Below are 20,800 nucleotides of genomic sequence, written 5' to 3'. Positions count from 1 at the left end.
AACCAGCTACCTTGTCACTCAATGGATCCAACACACAGTCGCCAAAAGGACACATTCACATCAGGGAACCAACGAAAAAAGGAACTTAAAACATCCATGAGTGTTTAACATGGTTAGAGATGAGCTAGATCTTCACAAACAGTTAGCAGCAACATCTGTTGAGAGTAGCACAAGTTGCTAATATATTCCATTCTGTCTCTTGTTTAATGCTTCTTTTTTCTTTAAATCTACCATAGTTTGATGCATTATTTTATTCGGTTATTAAAAATAAAACTGGATTCCTTCAGGGGGGTAAGGAAAAAACATTTGGGTGAAAGCTAGAGACAACTGCCAAGATTTGATTCACTCCTGTTTTAGCTGAGTTGCAGTACCAGATTCTTTTTGAAGTTCACAGCTATATCCTATAGGCCTCACTACCAAACAAATGCCAGCTCAACAATAAAGCCACGAGAGACTGGAAGCCTGTGAGATTAAAAAGCAGGGCAACAGTTGACAAAATGCTCGGAGAAGAGCAACTTCACTACAACCATAATCTTTTTAGCTAATCAAAATCCACAAAAGACATGATCAAACCTTCGGAGACTATAAAAAAAGGGAGGGGGAGGAGGAGGACTGGTGGTTGCGCACCCCCACCCCACCCCCCCTGCAGCTGAGGTCTCGGAATGAATCGTACACATCGAACGTAGCAATCATCCACTTTCACTTGATTGATCTCCAATCGCTAAATCCTAGGCCAGGGCAGCAAGCTTCTGAGTTCCCAACACTCAGAGCTACAGTAAAGGCAGAGAGGATGTTTCCATGGCCCAGGGGGAAGGATTTTATAGTCATTCATCACAACCACTATCATCATCATCATCATCATCATCATCATCTTCACCATCATCTCAATAGCACAACTCAGACTTGACTTATGGGAATGGGATCCCCACTGGCCCCTAACATTACTCTGCAACTGAAAGGCAGCAGGAAATAGTGTATTTACAAAGTCTTCCATGCGCCGTCATGTCACTCTAAAGATTTTAAGGAAAATATACAAACGCAGTTTTTTTTTTTTTCCCCTCAAGCAAAACCAACCCCCCCCCCACCCTAACCTTATTCCCACGCCACCCGCCTCCACAAGCCTCTCTGACATGTACTGGATCTATCACACCACTCACGCCAATCAAACATCTGTCACTTGGATATAGTATTCTCTTCATACAGACAAACCCACACTTCAGCACAGTTGCACTAACTCACTAGACTGTAAAAATGTCACACACTTTCATCGTTTTTGTTTTTGTTTTCTTTGTTTTTTTCTTAAATTGAAATCATTATAAACATTGTTCAAAATGTTATGAAAAAAATGTGTACACGTCTTTTTTTTTGTGTGTTTCTATACAAGGCAGGCAGAAGCAGAGCACTACATATACCAGCTTATACCCCTCCCCTCCCCAAACACACATACACACACGCGCACACACACACACACACACACACAAACAAACAAGTGCACGCATAATCCACACCCTCCCTAAATCTCTCGAGAGATGGAAGAACAGCAGCCACTCATACGTTTTGTGCCAGTGTCTCTGAGCACCCCCACCCCCTCTTCAGCCCGCAACGACCCCCACCCCCACCCCAACTAAACTCTCTTTGGACTTTGAGCCCCGACTGACAGGAGGAAGGTCAGTGGAGTGACCTCGAGAAAACTGGCTTTAAAATCTGTGTATATTTATATGTGAATATATAAAAAGGGGAGAAGAGCGAGGAAGGAGCAGGAAGGGGACCGGTGCCTAGGTGAGGGGCTGGGGTGTGGGAGGTGCAGGCTTGCGCAGCGGAGACCCTACCCTGGCGTCCGGGCCAGGGAGGGGGTTAGGGATGCGGAGCGGGAGCTCGGAGGGGGGTGGGTGGGGGGGAATTACGACCACGCCACCGCGGTCTGGTGCTCTGTGGAATGTCAGCTCATCATGTCGTTGCTGTTTACCCCGTAAGTGGAATTCTTCATGGAGTCGTTGACTTCTCTTCTAAATACTGAAAGGTTCTGTGTAAACCTGAAAGGTGTGAAAAAACAGAAACGCAGAAATGGGAGATGGTCTAGATGATGGAGTAAGTTCACACTTGACACTCTTTCAAAAGGAGTAAAACTGTCTATAAAAACATGATAAACAACTGAGGATGGCTTACCTGTCTCTGTTTTTGGTAAGCAGGTTTCGTTCTATACCCTCCATTAAGTTTTCAAAGCATAAGTGCATGGCCTGTTGTTTCTCTGGCGGCTGGCTGTTCACAATGCTGTTCCTCAAGTCTGCGAAATACTGTAAAACAAAAACAGACATGAGCAGACTTACAACAGCCTCCAAAATCAATATCTCCAAAATCAATAAACTAGGCACAACTAATCAATCAACCAACTCGCTCAGAATCTAGATTCCCAAAGGTTGGACTTAAACATTAATTTATACTGAGAGATGGATAACTTTAATAATTTAATACTTTTATAAAGGAGAGATGAAAAAAACTGTGCTCAAACCTACCCCTACCTTCTCATTGAGCAGGATCAAGCCTAGCAGTGGCCGTGACATTGACCACTGATTCCTGCAGTCTTCAAAAATAATAATATTGAGCACAGTTGACAGCATCTGGAAAACAACAGGGGAAAGTTAGTAAATCATTTACAAAGACCTAATGCGAGTTCACAAACATTATCCATTAAAACCGAAATCTACAATATGGAACCCATCAGCTTATCAAGTTAATTCTAGAGCCAGATTTAAAAACAAACATCTCAGCTGTTCCCTACCACCCCACTCCCCGGAATGCGTTTTTTATATTTGAATGACATTCTGGATACTAAGCCCTGACTTTCAGCATTTCTGATCGGATAAAGATCTTGGCCCACAGACAATGTTGATAGGAATTTCTCTGCAATTTCGGCCAAGCTTCCCAAGAATCTACCATGCCCCATTTGCATGCTCAGGTTTGTAAGTGGGTATATTAGATTATGATCATACTGCCATCTGGTGGTCTAGTATCTAGTACATTTAAAATGAGCCATCAGGTGAGAAAAGATACTGATGCATAAGTCTGCTTGCATGTAATGCATCGTTTACATGGTTTGCTGCGTGAGGGTTTGTTTATTATGTAAACATGGCACTACGTTAATTCAACTATGGATTGGTAGTCACAACAAATACATTCTAGAAGCTGGAAGTACAATGTGTCTTTGCTAAACCCAAGTGCATCTCCTGTGCCAGGGGGTTGTGTGCAGCTGAAGTGGACGTGCCCCTCACCTGTTGGATCATCTCTGGGTGCTGCTGCATGATGTGCAGGAAGCGGTCACTCTCCTGGGCCATGGGAGCCGCTCGCTTCTTGGTGCTGCGCGAGAGCTGCTTGAACAGGTACGTTACTATGTGGTCTAGACTGGAGCAACATCCTGTGCATACCATTGTATCTAAGAGCGGGAGGGACAGAGAGAAAAAGAATGGATGAAAGGTAATCATCGTCACATAATCGTTCTTTTCATTCATTAACTATGATCATCATATCAATATCAACATGATCGATAGTTCTAAACTACAGAGTTTGCATGCATACATGACTGGGTTTGATCCTTTCTTACCGAGTGCAGTGAGGCCCTCTGATATGGAGGACAGGATGTACATGACCACATGAGGCTCCAGGCTGGCGATGAAGTTCATGTGGTCCTGGGTGAGCACCTCCAGCAGCGAGTAGTAGGACTGGCTGAGCTTCGGATAGTCCTGCATGGACAACATATTAACCAGTCACTTTCAGAACACTTTCATAAACTTGGCAGAAGTGTGTGTGCGTGTGCGTGTGTGTGAGTATGTGTGTACTGTATGTGTGTGTGTGTTGCCTACAAGCAGGTCGCTGTGTGGGATGGAGAGGAGAAGCTTGATGAAGGTCTGCAGGGCGTTGTCCAGGGCGTCGTCGCCGTAGAGACGGAAGACGCCAAAGTTGACGTAGTTGCCGCTGAGCACGGCCTTGAGCATAGAGAAGCAGATGGAGATGCCCTTCAGCTTCAGCGCGTACACCTGGTCCTTTGGCACCTCGCCGAGAGTCAGGATACGGTTCCCTAAACACGGGACACACAACACCAGGCATCAGGCTGAGGAATGCACCCACGCATGGTAATATGCCAGCGTAAAACAGAACTACAGGAAAAACATGTGCACGTGTGTGGAAAGATGACATTATCACACACACACACACACTCTAAAGGTGGCATAGCATTGACGACATTACCACACACACACACACACACACACACTCACTCTAAAGATGGCATAGCATTGACGACATTACCACACACACACTCTGAAGATGGCATAGCATGGATGAGGGGGTTATTTCACCTTGTTCTCTTGTGTCAACATAGAAAGTATGCAACTTTGGCCTGCTAAACACATGCTCAGATGCTATTTTACAAGCCCATTTACACCTATAATTATGTTGGGGAATAAAATGGTCCGTTTTAGAAGATATCTAGCATCCCTTGTATACTTATCTGGCACCCACATGAATAATCAAGTGAGCTTTACACTAATTGGCTGCCTTGTAGTCAAAGACCACTCACAACCACCATCCCAGTAAACTCTCTCCATTCCACAACAGGAGGAATCTCCAACTCAAAGTTGTAATGGAATGTGTGAACAGGGATTGTGATCAGATTGATGGGCTGTGTCAGACGCTGTTTGCAGCACACTCCGTCTCTGTTCAGATTTGCCTGTTTCTAAGTGGTTATTTCAATGTCTGAGACTTGCATATGAATGAGGAAACAACTGTGTTACTAGTTCTCGGTAGCTGTGGCCATGCACAAACTTTCCTTATTCAACAAAACCAACCTAAAAATGTGTTTCCATTCTCTGTCTGCTTTAAGAAATGCAGCCATCTCAAGGTAAAATGGTCTGATCGCTTTAAAACTAAATCGCTTTAACAAGCTCAGAAAATTGATAATGTGTATTTTCTGGAGGTGTTTACAGCTTAGTGAAAATGAATCTTTATGTTGAAAGAACAAACTTACCGTAGGTCGTAATCATCTTGCTCGTTTCTCTGAACAACAGAATTCCATTAGGCGATGACACGTCAAACTGTAATCTCTGGGACCTGAGTGACAAGAACACCACAACATGGATCAACCAGCAGATCGTCACAACGTGCTAATGAAATCTTATCTCCGTGTGAATTAAAACCAGACCCCTTGATTGACAGGAGGGGCGGGAAAAGGGAAGCACACTGGCAAAAAGAATTTCCCTCATTGCCACTATAAAATAGTAATAAAATCAATAAATAATAACAAATAATAAAATCAAACAAACATCCAGATGCGTCAACGAGGCAGAAATACGCCACCTCGGGATTGACCCCTAGTGTAGAGTGTGCTGCGAGTCTCAGACTCTACCTGTTGTGGACGAGTTCAGCCATCAGCTTGAGTACTGGAGTGGTGCAAGCAGGGACGTGGTACCAGAGCTCTATCGCCCTCTGTAGGATGGGCATGTAAGAGGGGTAGCTGTTCAGGGGAAACCAATTAAGGAAGCACATCTGTACCTTATGCAGGAGACAAGCACCATTGTTTTGGACTTCAAAAGAGATTGAAATTGTTTGACGGTCAACAATTGGTGTGACATTGATAAGGATACATCCAGTCAAATAGCATCATGAAGCAGGTCTTTGCATTAAAAGCAAAGGCGATTCCTCGCAAGTCTCGAACCAGTCCCACTAATGTCCTCTGGAAAAATAGACAAAAACTTTGGGTTACAAATCCCTAAGACTTCTCTATTCAGATTAATGAACAACATATGATGAGAAACTAAACCCAGGGCCCAAAGAACTACCAGAAGCACATACTTTGGCCTCTTGTTCATTGAAAGTGTTAGTGCTGAACATTGCTGCGACGGCTTCAAACGCCGCAGTTAGAGGAAGCATGAACTGCTCGAACTGGTCCTCGTCCTCCCCTACAGCAGACACAACCATACATACTTAAGCAAATAGTTAATAAACAAAACATGTAGGCCTTCATGTAGAATGATTCAAGTCTTTAGCTCATATAGAAGTCGAGACATTTAAGGAGAGGGATAAATTCTCACCTAGATCTACCATAAGCAGGCGACCGAGGGCTGTGTAGAAGGTTGTCCGACACCTCATATCGCTGAGGTTGGATTGATTGTTTACACCCAGAAAGGAAAAGTGCTCACTCTGGTCAGAGAAAGGGTGAAGAGAGCGGGAGGAAAGGATCAAGGGAAGAGAGAAAAAGAGAAAGAGAAAGAGAGAGAGAGAGGGGAGAAAGAAATGAGCATGGGTATAATGAGGCCTGGGCCAGATTAGAGAGATTATAGGGTAACAGGGCCATCTTGCCAAGTTAAATCAGCGACATGTTGGGTAGACATAGTCTGGGAGTGAGAGTGTGTGCGTGTGTGGAAGGTTAACTCACTGTGTGGTTATTCAGCATAAACTGGACTGCACTGAGTTTCACCAGCTTTCTCACACTGCTGTACGTACAGGCAAGCCGTCAAGGAACACAGTGGGGGAGAACACACTTCACACCAAGAAACCACATAGTGCAATGAGACATGAGAATAACAATACTACTAATTAACACACAGGGAGAGAACACACTTTACTAGGCAACATAGTGCAATGAGACATGGTGATAGTACTACTGAGAAAATATCATCTTTAACTTATAAATGTCCATATTTGGAACTGGCTGGGTAATGTTAAGGATATCCAATAGATAAGTCGTTGAGAAGCTGTAGTGTCTTGGAGGTGATCGGTTCGCACTGTCCCCAGTACTTCAGATTGGTAATTCTACATGGAAAAAAAGAAGAAGAATGTTTCATCAATACATCACTATGAGGAAATCACACAAATATACCATTACCTGTGGTGCAACAAAACTCACTAAGAGACACTGTTTATGTTTTTGAAACAATAACAAAGAGTGCAGATAAACTTGTGAGATAAGATGCTAGGAATGGCATATATTTAGGCATGTTGGCACATTATGCAAAACTAATCCATCATGAACACAATCATTTCAATTTGCATACATATTACACACGCATGACTTAATTGTTCATGTTTTACACACTATGGTTGCATTAGCCCCCCAGTCTCTCCCTGCCCTGAAACCCAAAATTGTAAGCAGCTAAAGATTATGAGATCACATTACTTTACAGGGGTATTTGGATACTGTATTTAGCCCACATGATTACTGATACGGAGATCACAAAGTGATATTTAAACAGTTGGGGACAAAATTTATTTTGTGAAGATCATGAAGCATCTTCTAAAGGCTTTATGTAGGAGTGAAGAATCAGTGTCTATTCTGGGGTCAGCTTTGCTCTTATGTTAAATGCTCAGTGGTCCACTGTAAGTTGAACACTTCACATAAAGGGTGTCTTGCATTCTGAGGAGTAATGAAAGTCACATGGTTTTGCACCAAGTAGTTCTCCAGCTTTTCTAAGGCCATGTTTGTCATTTAGTTCCAGTAGTTCAGTATGAAACACTGTAGTGCTTCCATACTCATCAAATAATTGTGACGTTATTCAAGTAATTCTCTAGGCTTTCCATTAGCTAAACCAGGTCACAATGAAACCATCAGCAACCAAGTGTTAACTGAAATGTGCAGCAATGTAGTTCTCCACTGAAAGTGGGTAATGGCCATTGTGAACCAGAGACATGTGCAGTCTATATTTACAGGTCAATACACAGTCAGTCAGGCCAACTAGACTATGAACATGAAGAAATATATAAGAGAATATGACAGAATATGAGAAATGTGACACATTCAACTGTGCACTTATTTATGGCACTTCTAATGTCCAACCATGTACATGAATTCAGGTATAACAAACACAGGGAGCCTTGAAAAAGGGGTGGGGTGGCTCTTTAGATCAAGATAATAAATGGCAGTATGAAAACAGATGAACACTCACATTTTCCCAATGAACACACTGAGTACCATAGTCTCATCATTAAGCCCCAAGACTTCGGAGAGGCGCCGGTACAACTGCAGGAGGAAAGGCCCAAAACAGAACAGCATGGTCAACAACACAGTCTTCCAGGAGCACCCACAATGACACACACACGCTTAGATCCTTTCCATAATTACTAGGTTACAACCTACAAGTTGGAATATGTACTTGCATAGTCATACGAGGATACTACTGTGCAGAAATATTTTCTGCATCATCACTCAGCTGTACCACTCATCGCAGTGTCCCTACGCGCTCTCTAGACTGTCACCTTCCAAAAAAACCCACAACTCATGTCACAATTCTGTCTGGAAATTGGGTTTCTCATGAGTCATTGTGTTTTTTTGGGCACAGATAGAAGCTCTATAAATAGTGCAACACTCAAGACAGGCACTTCTAAGTAAAAGCGTGGGTCCGACAACCCACCCAAAGCATTCATCTTGACTGTAACTTCATCTTTTAATAATACGCCTGAAATGTGAACTCACATCTCATTATGAAAAATGATCATGGATCCATGCATGTTGCCACCATAGTTTTGTTAAGAGTAAAGATAAATACTTAAGGGGGTTGGCTAAATCCACATCTACCGTGCGTTTGGACTAAAATTAACACTAATTATTCAAAAACTAGCTAATAATGGAGGACACAAATAAACTGGTACAGCAATACTAAGTTGCACTACTATGGTACACCACTTATCTGAGGTGTTCACATTTTGAAGCCTCTGGGTAGCAAAAAGAGAAACCATGCAATGGATGGATTTGCCATGCAGGTGACAACACAACACTTCCAACTGTGCATATCATAATGGACACATCTTTTACTGGGGGCGGTCACTATCGGCCATTCAAGGGAGCGAGGCCCTTTATTTAAACGCAACACCAAGCAATTAAAAGGGCTGAGTCAACGGCCTGGCCACAAAGGAGAGGCATAAACACTGCAGTGACAAAAGGGATTGGGCATTCCACAACAGGAGGGCCACGGAGGTTACACATCTGCCATATTTTGAATCAAAAAAAAAAAAAAAAAAAAACAATAAAGTTAAGGTGACCATCATTAAAAGTTTTCTCAATTTCAAGGAAACTTCTGGATCCACACAAACATCTAGGTCAGGGATGCCACGGTGAAATTGGACAGGGGGCCAGATGTTTTTCAAGTGAGAGCTCAAGGGCCGGATTACATTTTCGGACTGAAAATGCCTAACACTGAAAATGCCAAACACATGGATAGGTAGACTATTTGAAATTATTCATGAAGGCCTACACATCAAAACGAAATTCCATTGGCACCAAAATGCCTCACAATGAGCCCTACAATTACATAACCTAAAGCAGGAGACAGTTACCCTTCTAAAAACGTTCCTATCCATGCAAGTAGCCTACATTTATAAATTAGAAATGCAACAAAATAGACTAGGTGCCAACAAAACCCATTTCCTATAAATAACACAAGTGTTACTTTTATTATATTTATTGAAGGCTTGCACATGAAAACACGTCAATGCATAATTAGGCCAATTAAAAGAAGGCCTGGCCAAATAGGCCTAAACGAGTCACAGAAAGTAAGTGCCAGAATAAAGCAGTCCAACAATAAGTCATGTGATTGAATATCCAGTAGGAATTAGTAAAACAAAAAAAGACACCTTTTAACTTTCACCAGGCATATCGGGGGACAGTTTCTGGGCAGTGGCTATTTAGCCTACATAACATCATTCAGATGTCTGAGTCAGGCGATTTCGCACTTTTGATTTATTCATATTCATCACGGAAAAGGCCTGCTCACATAAATATGTTCTCCCAAACATACATCTACACAAGTATTTTACCTGCAAAGGCCATGAGCATTGGGTACTGGATTGATCAAATGATTCGATTGCAACAGATACATAGTAGGCTAATCCTTTGACGGTGCACAACACTGCAGTTTTATCAGTTGCATTTGGATCGCCTCTGGGACCTCGGAAGCGTCAATCGTGAATGGGGAGTAAAAAAGTGCAAAGTCCTTTTCCAGTTCAGCAAAAAACGTGAATCGATTGTCAAACTCATGCCTGAGTCCGGAAAGCAAGATTGCGTAGCCTACTTGTCCATACTCGATTAACAGGCTGAGATTTTAGACAGGGGAAGTGGGCTGCATTGCGCTTGGAGAGCTGCGTCTTCCATAACGCCGGTTTACTTTGAAAAGCACGAACACTATCATAATACTTTGTAACGATCTTGATAACATTTCGATAGCGACTAGTCTACCGCCAGCACGCTGCTGCAGCTGAGGCGAGCAGCAGCAACAGACGGATTCCACCGAAAATTAAATACAAATAAAATAAAAATATTTTCTCCTCGTATCACCCGCGGGCCAGATGTGACATACAGTCGGGCCGGGGTCCGGCCCGCGGGCAGTAACCCTGGCATCACTGATCTAGGTGCACACATGGTTGGCTTTGACAGAGATGCTGAGAGGGAGAAAGAGAGAGAAAGAAAGAAAGAGAAAGAAAGAAAGAAAGAAAGAAAGAGAGAGGGAGGAAGAGTTGGTTGGCATCTCACCTTTGATGATTTCTGCACCTGGTCACCGATGTAGATTTTGCGGAACTGCTCAAAGAAACTGAGCATGGCCAGCTCCAGTTTCTCGTTGCCGGCCTGTGCCAGTCGCGAGTCCGTCAGGTTCATCAACTGCAAGACTCTAAGGAAAAAACAAAATCCAGCGGCAAAAATTTACGTTTTGGAATATGTGTAAACGACTGAAGTAAAATGGTTTTCTGGACCGTCACATGCCAAAAGTCACAGCTGGATACTGACCGACAAACCAGCTCTCCATCCATTGCATCTTGTTCATCTGTACTGGCAAAGGAAACCCGGCCTCCAATCACCGCCCCAATAATGTACACCAGCCAAGTTAGTCGGCCTAGACACACAGACACAAACATTTGTAGTTAGATACAGTCAGATCAACAGAAGCTTGGGGATGATGGGATGCTTACAAGTATTAAACAATATGGCTGATGAACTGGCAAAGGAAAAGTAGCAGTGGAGAGCGGTCATCTGCGACGGAGTTGGGCGTCCTCACCTTCCTGAACGGCGATGTCCATCGTGCTGGAGTTGGTGGACTGGAGCAGCTCCTGGTAGGACTGGGCGGACTGGTCGAAGAGCTGCACCAGCAGCGCGCACGTCTTCTCGTACTCGCAGCGGCCGATGGTGGACAGCTGGTCCAGCTGCTGCTGCACGAGGCCCGCGTCATCTAGTGGGTCCTCCAGGCCATCCCTGGGTGGGACAGGCCAAAACAAAAACAAAAACAAACACACATCCAGTAAGTAGATGTCTTAGAAGTCTGTATTTAAAGAACTTCAGCTTGAGTGGAATCTTTAAAATAAATGCATAGACATTATGCACATACAGTACATACAGTATCATCATATCCAAAATGCTAATTTCCCCATACTAAACAAAAGGCATAAGAGCAGTCATAGTAAGGCCCTCCCTCCCCCAATACATTACACAATTCATCTATACATTATGATACAAAACAAGACACTAAAAGACTAAAGACTGATACAACAAACTAAGCCAGCGTGTCAGTTAGCCACTGCTTGACCACTCTGATTATGAATGATTACTAGGCTACATCTAAAGGCTTTAGCTTCTTAAAAGAACCATATGTAAGATTGTGGCCAAAACTGGTACTGCAATCACTTTCAAATTACTGTAGAGAGGTGTATCCCCTCCCCCTGACTTGAGGTTGCCAACCCGGATGCCGAAACGCTACTGACTTTGTGATTAGTAGATAAGTGGAGGGTGGCGCATCAGGCCAAAACACAACATGACATGACACAAAACACAAAATTTCTGAATTTCCCTTGGGGATCAATAAAGTATATATCTATCTATCTATCTATCTATCTATAACACAACATCAGTTGAGGGCTGCAACTTCACTTTAAAAATGACAATATTCTGGCCGGGCTACTGTTGTCAGTGATATAAGTATTTGAAATGAACATGATTTCTTAATGTCTAGTGACATATCAGGGCCATTTTATGATTAATTGAATTTCATTTGTTAAATACGTTAAAGCTGATGTTAAACCTGACTTAGATTTATCAGATGCTTTTATCCAAAGCAACACAGACTCGCAGCGGGAGGTTCGGGAATGAAACCCGGGTCGCCCTATTGTCAGCCACGGTGAAGTTACTGCTGCAGTGTACCTGAGGATGATGTGCACCGATTCGAGGCGTGAGGTGATGTAGGCCTTGGTCACTTCTGGAGTGTAGGTCTCCAGCATGTGGGGCTCAGTGGCCTTGACGTAGGGCACAGAGGCCGCCAGCCGCTGCCACAGGCTCAGCAGGTAGTGCACGCTGTTGGGGGCAAACTCCCAGTGCTGCAAACAGGACACACACAATATTGAATGGCAAAAACAAAAACAAAATCAAACAAACAAAAACAAATGGTGACTGGTGTGTGAGATGCTTGTTGTAACAAGCAATGGCCACAAACCTGTAAGCTGGTGACTGTGAAATTGGCGATCAATCTTATAACCTCAGGGTAGTTTTCTACTTTTACCAGCTCGCCAAGCTGATAGTTACTTTTTAGTCTGGCCAGCAGTCGACAGAATTCATGGTAATTGTTTGGATCAGAAAGACTCTGAAAACAAACAAAAGGTTTCGATACAATGTTTTGGGGGTTAGCTCATGTGTATGTGCAAAGAGTAATTGAAAGTAAATAAGCATATCATTTAGAGACATCTGTACCATTATGAATGTAGATGGCAAACTATGGGACATACTGCAATTACAACAAGGGGAAAATTACCTGTGGATTTTCCAGTATCCTCTTGACGCCATCTACTAGATGAGAGAGGAACTTTGCCCTCTCTGCATTGTTAAAGAGTGACCTCCGGACTGATGCAATCTGAACTAAACATGACAGAACCTAAACAGAACAGAGTCAAAAGCAGAATGGGGAGTCATTTAAACTGGAAAAACTATTTTTTAGAACAGACACTGCGATTAAGGAAATCCAGGGTTCCCACTCTAAGTCAAATGTAAAATTCCATGACTTTCCCTGACAAAAAATGAATGGCACAATATACCAATGATTTCAGAGCAGCCGTGTAGCGTTCAAGAATTTTTACTTTTTTAGAGATGAATAAATGGACATTGAATAACTTTGCCCCCAAAATTATAAAATTCCCTGACTTTCCATGTCTGGAATAGACTTTCCAAAATTCCATGATATTCCAGAAATTCCATGACCCGTGGGAACCCTGGAAATCCTACTCTTTAACACACCACAGCAATTTCTGTAATACAATTCATCGTGTCATGGTGTCAGTATCGAGTAAGTGGAGAAAAACGACTTCCAGGAAACAGCATAGATGCATAAACTTTGGCCTAAACTAGATTGCTTAGCATATCCGGCCCACAGATTGTGGAGGAATCTAAAATAAAACGAACGCTTGCTGTGGCTTTTCACCCCACACACACATTGTAACGTTTGCTGTGGAAAACCCACACACATTGTAACGTTTGCTGTGGAAAACCCACACACATTGTATGATTACGCTGACCAAAACAAAAACTAAGAAGCCACATGAAAACAACCACCACATCATCCTTCAATGAACTAACGGCTCACTTACCAAAGGAGAAAGGGAAGGAGGGATGGAATGATACAAATCAAAAAACAGTTGGAGGGTTGAGGAGTCCAAAAAAGCTGCAGAGAACCGGAGAAGTGGGAGAGAAACACACATCAGGCATATTAAGGACTCATCGGAACCATGCCGGAATTCCACTTGTTAATACTTTCTGTTGTAAATTCGGTAAATGGATGACAACATTCCAGGCTTAGAAAGCACTGGCGAGAGAAACGATACTGTAGATTGTCTGATTGATTGTTTGTTTGATACATTGATCAGGAATGTTTCACTTTTACTAGTCATGAGATGATTCTTTTATTTTATTCTACTGTATTTATTTAATTATTATATATCCTATGGACCCTCCTGTGAGTCTGAAAAAGAATGAATTGAACTGGATTCCCTTATTAGCTCAAGAGAGTCTGTGACTCCTACTCTCCACAGGCCTTGCCCTCACCTACATGCCCTCGGACATCATCTGCCCTTCACACACACACAAACACACACCTGATCTCCAGCTGGTGGGGATCTGGACGGTGCACAGGTCGTCGGAGGACTCATCCGTGGACGTGCCGATGAAGTCGAAGTTGAGGCAATTGTGGGCCAGCTTGAGCAGCTGCATGAGCAGCCCGTGCTGACTCTCATCGTTCAAGTTCAAGTTCTTCCCCGAGGCCTGAGGAGAGGCACAACATCAGCAACAACCTCAGATAGATAGATAGATAGATAGATAGATAGATAGATAGATAGATAGATAGATAGATAGAGAGAGATGTGTGGGCCGACTCAAAGTTAGGAGGTGCCCTCCGACTGACCTGTTTCAGGAGATTACAGGAGAGCGTGAAAATGTCGAATAACGAGGAGTCCCGGAACGACGACGCAATCTTCCGGTGCTTAGTCAGAGGATGTGTTGTATCCGCCTGGAACAAACACAAGGCTGTCAGCTTGACTGCTGCACAGCAGAGAACTTCAAAACATGGAGTTTAGAGTCGGGGCCCATTCTTCTATTGCTGTTGGCTACCCAGAACCACAATTTAAGCGATATGACATGTGTGTAGGGTTGGTAAAAGGATATCCCCATGGTTAGTTGGTCAGCCACAAAATTATATCCTTTACCATGCCTACAAACATGAGTGTCATAATGCTCTTTTATACAACAGTTCTACAATTACTAATTTAGTTTAAAAACACTAGACAGTGTTTTCTTTCGTTTAGTCATATTCCTAGCTGTAGCATGAATCTTAATCAAACCATCTGGATCAAGAGCAAAACCACCATATTATATTAACACATACAGCTGCAGATCAACATGCTCACATAGCAATGGTTTCAACAAGTCACCACACTCATACAATAAGCATTTATAATACTTTTACAAATATATACATTGGTTAGGCTCCAAGCTATTTTTGACACAAGCACCAGCTGAATAAATATGTAGACATTATAAAAGGAAAATTGCCATCATATCAAATAAACAAACAGAAGCACTGTGTAATTCTCTCACAAATGCCTTTAGATGCAAAGCCGGGGTGAGCTTGGCAGGGCCTGTGCAATTGTGCAATTTCAACAGAGACAACCAGTTCAAAAATGCATTCACAGCATTCAGAATAAAATGTTGACTCAAATGGTTTCTGCTAGTCCATTAGTGGAGGTCATTGGGTGGGTCATTACTGACTCTACAGTCCATCTTTATCATGAAGGCCATTAATGATGCTAACATGCCATTAAGGCTATTCATGTCTGCCTGTAGACATCCTTGTAATATCCCTGCATTACAGCCATATTAAAATGGTTCCCATTGCTACTGAAAATAAAAATGCTTCCTGAAATTGTTGTACAAGTAGTAGTATGCATGTAGTTGTATGATTGTTGTGGAGTGCTGGAAATACAAGGATGTAGACAAGGCACTTTCTGAATTCCTTCTCTACCCCTTCAAAAATCTATAGAGAAAACAAAGCTTTTTTGGAGGGGTGAGGGGGGTCTTACCCGCTAAGCAGCACAGCATAAAACCTGCAAAGCGTGGATGAAGGGTAAAATTGGGTAAACACTTACATCATTGAGGAGCGCAGAGGAACTTACTTGATTGATTTCATTGGTAAGCTGAGAAAGAATAGTTACTCCAATGATGCAGTGCTCAACACTGTCCTGCAATTCCACAAGATTGTCATCATTAAAAAGGCTTGTCAGGTGTATTTAAGTCTGAACTTCAGTGAACAAGAGCTTTTAAATCTTTCCATGCATACATCAATGTAAAAACCCTGAGGTGTTTATCATTTATTCCAAACAATTAAACCTGAGAAATCTGTTGATATTTGAACTTCTCATCATACACGAGCCATACCTGGAGGAACCGTGTGACATCTACGATGACATTCCTAAAGACGTAATCTTCCTTCTGGCAGTCAAACCACCCAAGCTTGGTGATTCTGGCATAGAGCTGGATCAATGCTTGTGTCACAAAGGCAGCAAGCTTTGGCCGACTCGCCAGGTAGTTAAGAACATAATTCCCTGAGGAAAAGAAAAGATTTTGTTAAATTGCGATGCCTGTGATGGTCACCTCTGTGGGTTTGACTGAGACATGCAGTCTCACAGTCAAAACAAAACAACACAACAGGGTGAGCCAGGACTTACGGATGTCTATGCGCTGTTCCAAAGGAAGTGGGTTGCTCGTGCGGGAGACCAGTTTGGAGAGACATGTGGCAGCCAGTAACTGAGAGTAGGATGACTGCACAGGCACAAAAACATGAACTTAATCACTTCAGGCATGTAATGCGTCTTTTCTCCCGGCTACACTTTGAAACTACTTCATCAAACGCCAACAAGAAGCTACATTTGAAGCCTTTCCAGACTCGAGCTTTGGTACTTACACTTCCCCTCTCGAGCAGGAGTTGGCATTTATTCAGGCAGTCGGGACTGTTGGTGAACTCAACCAAGGCCTTCTCAGCCTGCAGGCGGGTGGTGGTGTCTGTGGTCTCATACAGCTGCTTGCACAGGATCTCTAGCTGGGCTAGGCTCTGGAACACAGGTGGAGACATGAGCACTGACTGACACCAACGGGAACAACAGCAGTGAACTAGTACAGATGGCACAGTACAAATGCTTGCAGATCAGTATTGTGGAATTACAGTTCAACGACACCTGTGCAACCAGAGGCAGCAGATAAATAAACAGAGCTGCTTACAAAACATTTAACCTACTCCGTACTTATGCACGTACTATGATTGGTTCTCATTTCTACCCCTGGCTAAGCACTAACAAAAGTTTTTATTGACAGTGATGATTACAATTACCCGATTGAAATACCCTCTTAACCCCTACTGGGGAGCGAAGGTGATAAACGCAAATCAGTATCAATCAAGTAGGCCTAACAGCAAAAATGAGACATGCTTTATTGATAATGAATTAAACGGTTTGTCAAAAGAAGACCTTGCATATTTTCAAACAAACTGCATTCTAGACTAGTTTGCTTGTGGTGTCACACACTTGCTAGGTCATTAAAGAACTTCATGTTAGGGACCAAAGACAACACAACCTTGCAAACGTCCTGGTCATTTTGACTGACAACAGCATCTTTTTGAAAAAGACTTCTGCTCTCAGTTTCATTTTGGCATGAATCACCAATTTTTTAAACACTAAAATACTTCCCATTACGAATGTGCAGCTCTCTCATTGCTCTCTAGGTCTAGGCCTGTTGCTTTTTGGAAAACTAACCCAAGTAGGGCAATGGGAGGATAAGGCCATCAGATCGCCTTATTGCGACAGGTACATGAATAATAACAATAACAATTAATTATAATAATCATCATCATGATAATAACTGTGTACTAACATTGTAATAACACATCTACACCCATGGCTACACAGACATTAAAATACAACATTACTGGGCTTCAGTGAAGGAAAGTGAAAAAAGCTGACTCATTACTACCCCCACTCCACCCTCTATGGCCGTGCACAGCTAACATCAGTAGGAAAAAAACATCAAGAAACCCAACTTCGAATTCAGTCTATCCAACACATGAGAAAAACATTGAGATGTTCACAAGTTTCGCAGTGTTCCGTCAGACACACTATCTGACGGACATATATGTGATTTGACATCTGGTGTCACTGATAAAATGCCCAACACCCAAGAGCATCTACAACTGCATGAGCATTTCCTGCAGCTACCCAAATAGCATGTAGTGTGTGTGCACATGACGATGCGAGCTGTACCATAACTAGTCCTCCTAAATGGTGAAAAAGACCAGTGGGCCCCTGAGAAAGGAGGAACACAGGGAGAATGCATTTTGGATTCGCAAAGATAAAACAGGCCTGGCCATTAGGCAGGGAACTGCTGACAGGAGATAAGGGTCAGTCTCTGAAGAGGGAACGTTGAATTTGGGTGAACCACGGGTTTGTTTGGCTCACTTAGCACTGTGACATGTTCCTCTAGCTGTAGTGTGTATGACTACAACATTACTCCCATGCCATATTGCTTTGATAGTCTGGGCTTTCACTGTGATAAAGCTCACAGACAGAGGATTACTGTATGAGATCATGATATGCCTTTAAATTGGCTTGAGATACTTTGAGTCTACAGACAGACTTAGAAACTTGTCTACATGATTTCTCAGACACAGAAAACTATGCTCAGATATACACTTATTTAAGTTTAACTTATTTTAAATTTGCTTTCTCATCAATAACATGTGTGGTAAGTAGTTGTAAAAACGAAAATTATCTGTAGATTAATACACAAATTGTTTGCCAGACAATAACCATGTGTCCATATTTCGTAGAAAAGATGAATATTTTACATTTTTAAGTTCTGGAAAGAGAAAAATATGATCTGAGAATTGTTGTTTTATTTAACCATTGCTGTAGGTTTACTTACAACTAACCTCACCTCTGATCTACACAACAATACAATTAAAGGCTTGAACCATCATCCTTAAAGACTGGTAAACCATTGTGGCGAAATGCACACAGGTTAAAGGTCAACGTTGTGCTGAGTCATGTCGATTTCATAACCCAATCTGACATTTCTATAACACAGAACGTTTGTGGTTTAGAACAAATACAACCACTGTAACTTTTTATGGGTGAGCTTCCATGGCACTAGCCTTTAAGGCCCTTTGAAGCTTGCAGTCGCTAACAAACCAGCAAGGAGAGTTTTCTTTAACAACATAATTAACGGCAAACACGTCAGTAAGTTTCAGGGGGAGACGAATACCACTATTAACGTTATTGTTTAAACTACCCACCTAGAGAGGTAAACCCACACATAAACTGAACCATCCATTTGAATTGGCGTTTAGAAGCTTATCGTTATTAGTTTGCAAAGCTGACTCGAGGAAACTCTCGAGGAGTCTCTGGCTATGATTGTTAACGATAACGTTAAAGTTACTTCAAACTGTACGAATATATCAGAGTAGAAGCGTCTAGCTATTAATTAAACGTTAAAGTTATTAATTAAACGTAAAGGCGCTGGTTGCATTGAAGCACCAACCCAGCTTAAAGAGAAAATCACTCTGCTCCCCAGCAGATTATCTCTAATAACTTACAAGAACTAGCTTCTTAGCTGCTCTGTTAGCAGGCATCCAGGTATTATCGGATAGTTACATTAAAATACTTAGCTTATTCAAATTAATGAGTAGGTCATCTTACAATAAGCGACCCACTCCTTCACCATACAATCACAGGATGATTGATATTTACTTACTGATAGAGGCATCTCTATCCTATGGCTATGATCACTAGCATGAAGTAGACACGATTAACATCAGCTAGCCCCTTGTAGCTAGCTACTTAGCCTACTGACAAGAGCAACGAGATGTAACGTTAGCGAAATCATTATGACCACGGCTAGTGAGCTAAGTAGCGAAGTTAGCTCATATGCCCGGGTTAGCAAAATATCGTGCAAGGCAAGGACTACTTGAAAACAGTAACATTATTGGATAAAAGATAGTGTTTCAGTAGTAACTAGCTACATTCCTAAACCTCGAATTCTAGGGCTATGGTGCCCAGACATTTTTTGCTAAATTAGCCAGTATACAAGACAGACAGGTCCATGAGCATTTGCTATTCAATGAAGCTAGCTAACTATTGCTAGTAGCTACTAATATTAGCTAGCTCTTATTTCATCATGGTGATACCTGAACTAACCGGGCTATATTAGCAGCGTAAAATACTGTAAATCAAATGGTAAACATGTACAACATTGGTTGCTAACATCGGTAAAATACAAAAATCGTAGCCATTCATATCATATGCAAGTTATGTTCGCTTGTTCACATTCAGTTTCCAGTGTTTAGGTAACGTAAGCTGAGGAGTCGCGCGGGAGAATTCCATGAGTTAAGTGATACTTCAGGCAAGATGCTAACTGTTGGTAAGCTACCGCACAGCGGTAGACCTTAAGTACCATGCTCCAAGGCAATGCACCCTTCTAAAACAGTGTTGTAAGTGGCAACGCAAGGGTAGCGATTCCTATTTGAAAGGCAACTCAGAATTTCAGGGTCTGCATTAGATGTGTGGTAACAAGTCTGTATCTCTTCCCACTAAAATAATGCTAGCTAGCAACACGGAGTCGTCAGGCCAGCCCATTGGATGGACGTTGGATGTCTTGTTTACCAAATAATACATAATGTACCACAATATACACCATTAAGGCAGATGCAATAACAAATCCAAATTCGTTTGGAGTGTCTACATACTCAATCCTGGTTAACTTAAATGCAAATGTACCGTTTTATTGATAGAACGAAATCAATAAAGGACCTCTAGTAACAGCGATTGCTATGAACGAAGCAATCAACACGATGACAGGCCACAAGTCAACACTGATGATCGCATCCATAAACGTACCCTGTTTTCTGACGTGCCTCCATAAACAACGAATCGCAATAAACTTACCCAGCCAACTATTAAAACTGCAATACGATATTCAATAGCATTCAATGCAACAAATGTTTAGCTTTCATTTTAATCAAAACATAAACCTTTAGTTACCTGCACATGATCCGCCATTTTGCTCCATTCATGCTCCTCTCACTCCCCCTAACAAAGAGCATGCGCGCATATCCCCATATTCTATACCACGCGTACGCAATTATCGTACATGACTTGAACGCATGGAATTGTTCGCTTCTTTTCTGAATAGCTTTACGCAACATTTTCTTCGCTCAATAACGCTAAAAACGAGCCTTTGTTTACATGGACC

The 20,800-nt window shown here is 42.2% G+C and overlaps 1 protein-coding gene across 5 annotated transcripts; it reads right to left on the bottom strand.

Moving 5' to 3' along the window:
- Nucleotides 1-1,267: 1,267 nt before the first annotated feature.
- Nucleotides 1,268-20,663, bottom strand: xpo7 (exportin 7). Of its 5 annotated transcripts, none has more exons than XM_048259811.1 (28): nt 20,590-20,663; nt 16,467-16,613; nt 16,231-16,324; nt 15,941-16,107; nt 15,679-15,744; nt 14,412-14,516; nt 14,107-14,272; nt 13,603-13,676; nt 12,774-12,893; nt 12,459-12,605; nt 12,170-12,342; nt 11,034-11,227; nt 10,766-10,871; nt 10,514-10,649; nt 7,935-8,008; nt 6,724-6,804; nt 6,428-6,491; nt 6,084-6,192; nt 5,845-5,975; nt 5,637-5,725; nt 5,399-5,506; nt 5,021-5,103; nt 3,858-4,072; nt 3,599-3,737; nt 3,270-3,430; nt 2,514-2,618; nt 2,167-2,294; nt 1,268-2,033 (listed from the first exon to the last, which is right to left on the bottom strand). In XM_048259811.1, exons 1-28 carry the CDS (start codon nt 20,605-20,607, stop codon nt 1,940-1,942), a joined length of 3,294 nt encoding a protein of 1,097 aa, XP_048115768.1. In that variant the 5' UTR covers nt 20,608-20,663; the 3' UTR covers nt 1,268-1,939. The 5 variants fall into 5 exon arrangements, with proteins under 5 accessions (XP_048115768.1, XP_048115769.1, XP_048115771.1 ...); XM_048259812.1 differs by having other exon boundaries at nt 2,520-2,618; XM_048259814.1 differs by having other exon boundaries at nt 5,845-5,951.
- Between the last annotated feature and the right edge of the window lie 137 nt (nt 20,664-20,800).

The sequence above is a fragment of the Alosa alosa genome, chromosome 12, assembly GCF_017589495.1.
Source record: "Alosa alosa isolate M-15738 ecotype Scorff River chromosome 12, AALO_Geno_1.1, whole genome shotgun sequence".
NCBI lineage: Eukaryota > Metazoa > Chordata > Actinopteri > Clupeiformes > Clupeidae > Alosa > Alosa alosa.
The sequence above is the reverse complement of the archived record's forward strand: the minus strand, read 5'-3'. Positions and strand labels throughout refer to the sequence as shown.

Coding starts and splice junctions, on each gene's coding strand:
- xpo7 (XM_048259811.1), bottom strand. Junction 11,228..12,169: donor TCGGTGCACATCATCCTCAG/GTACACTGCAGC, acceptor TGTCCCACCCAG/GGATGGCCTGGAGGACCCAC. Junction 5,726..5,844: donor TCAATGAACAAGAGGCCAAA/GTATGTGCTTCT, acceptor CTATTTTTCCAG/AGGACATTAGTGGGACTGGT.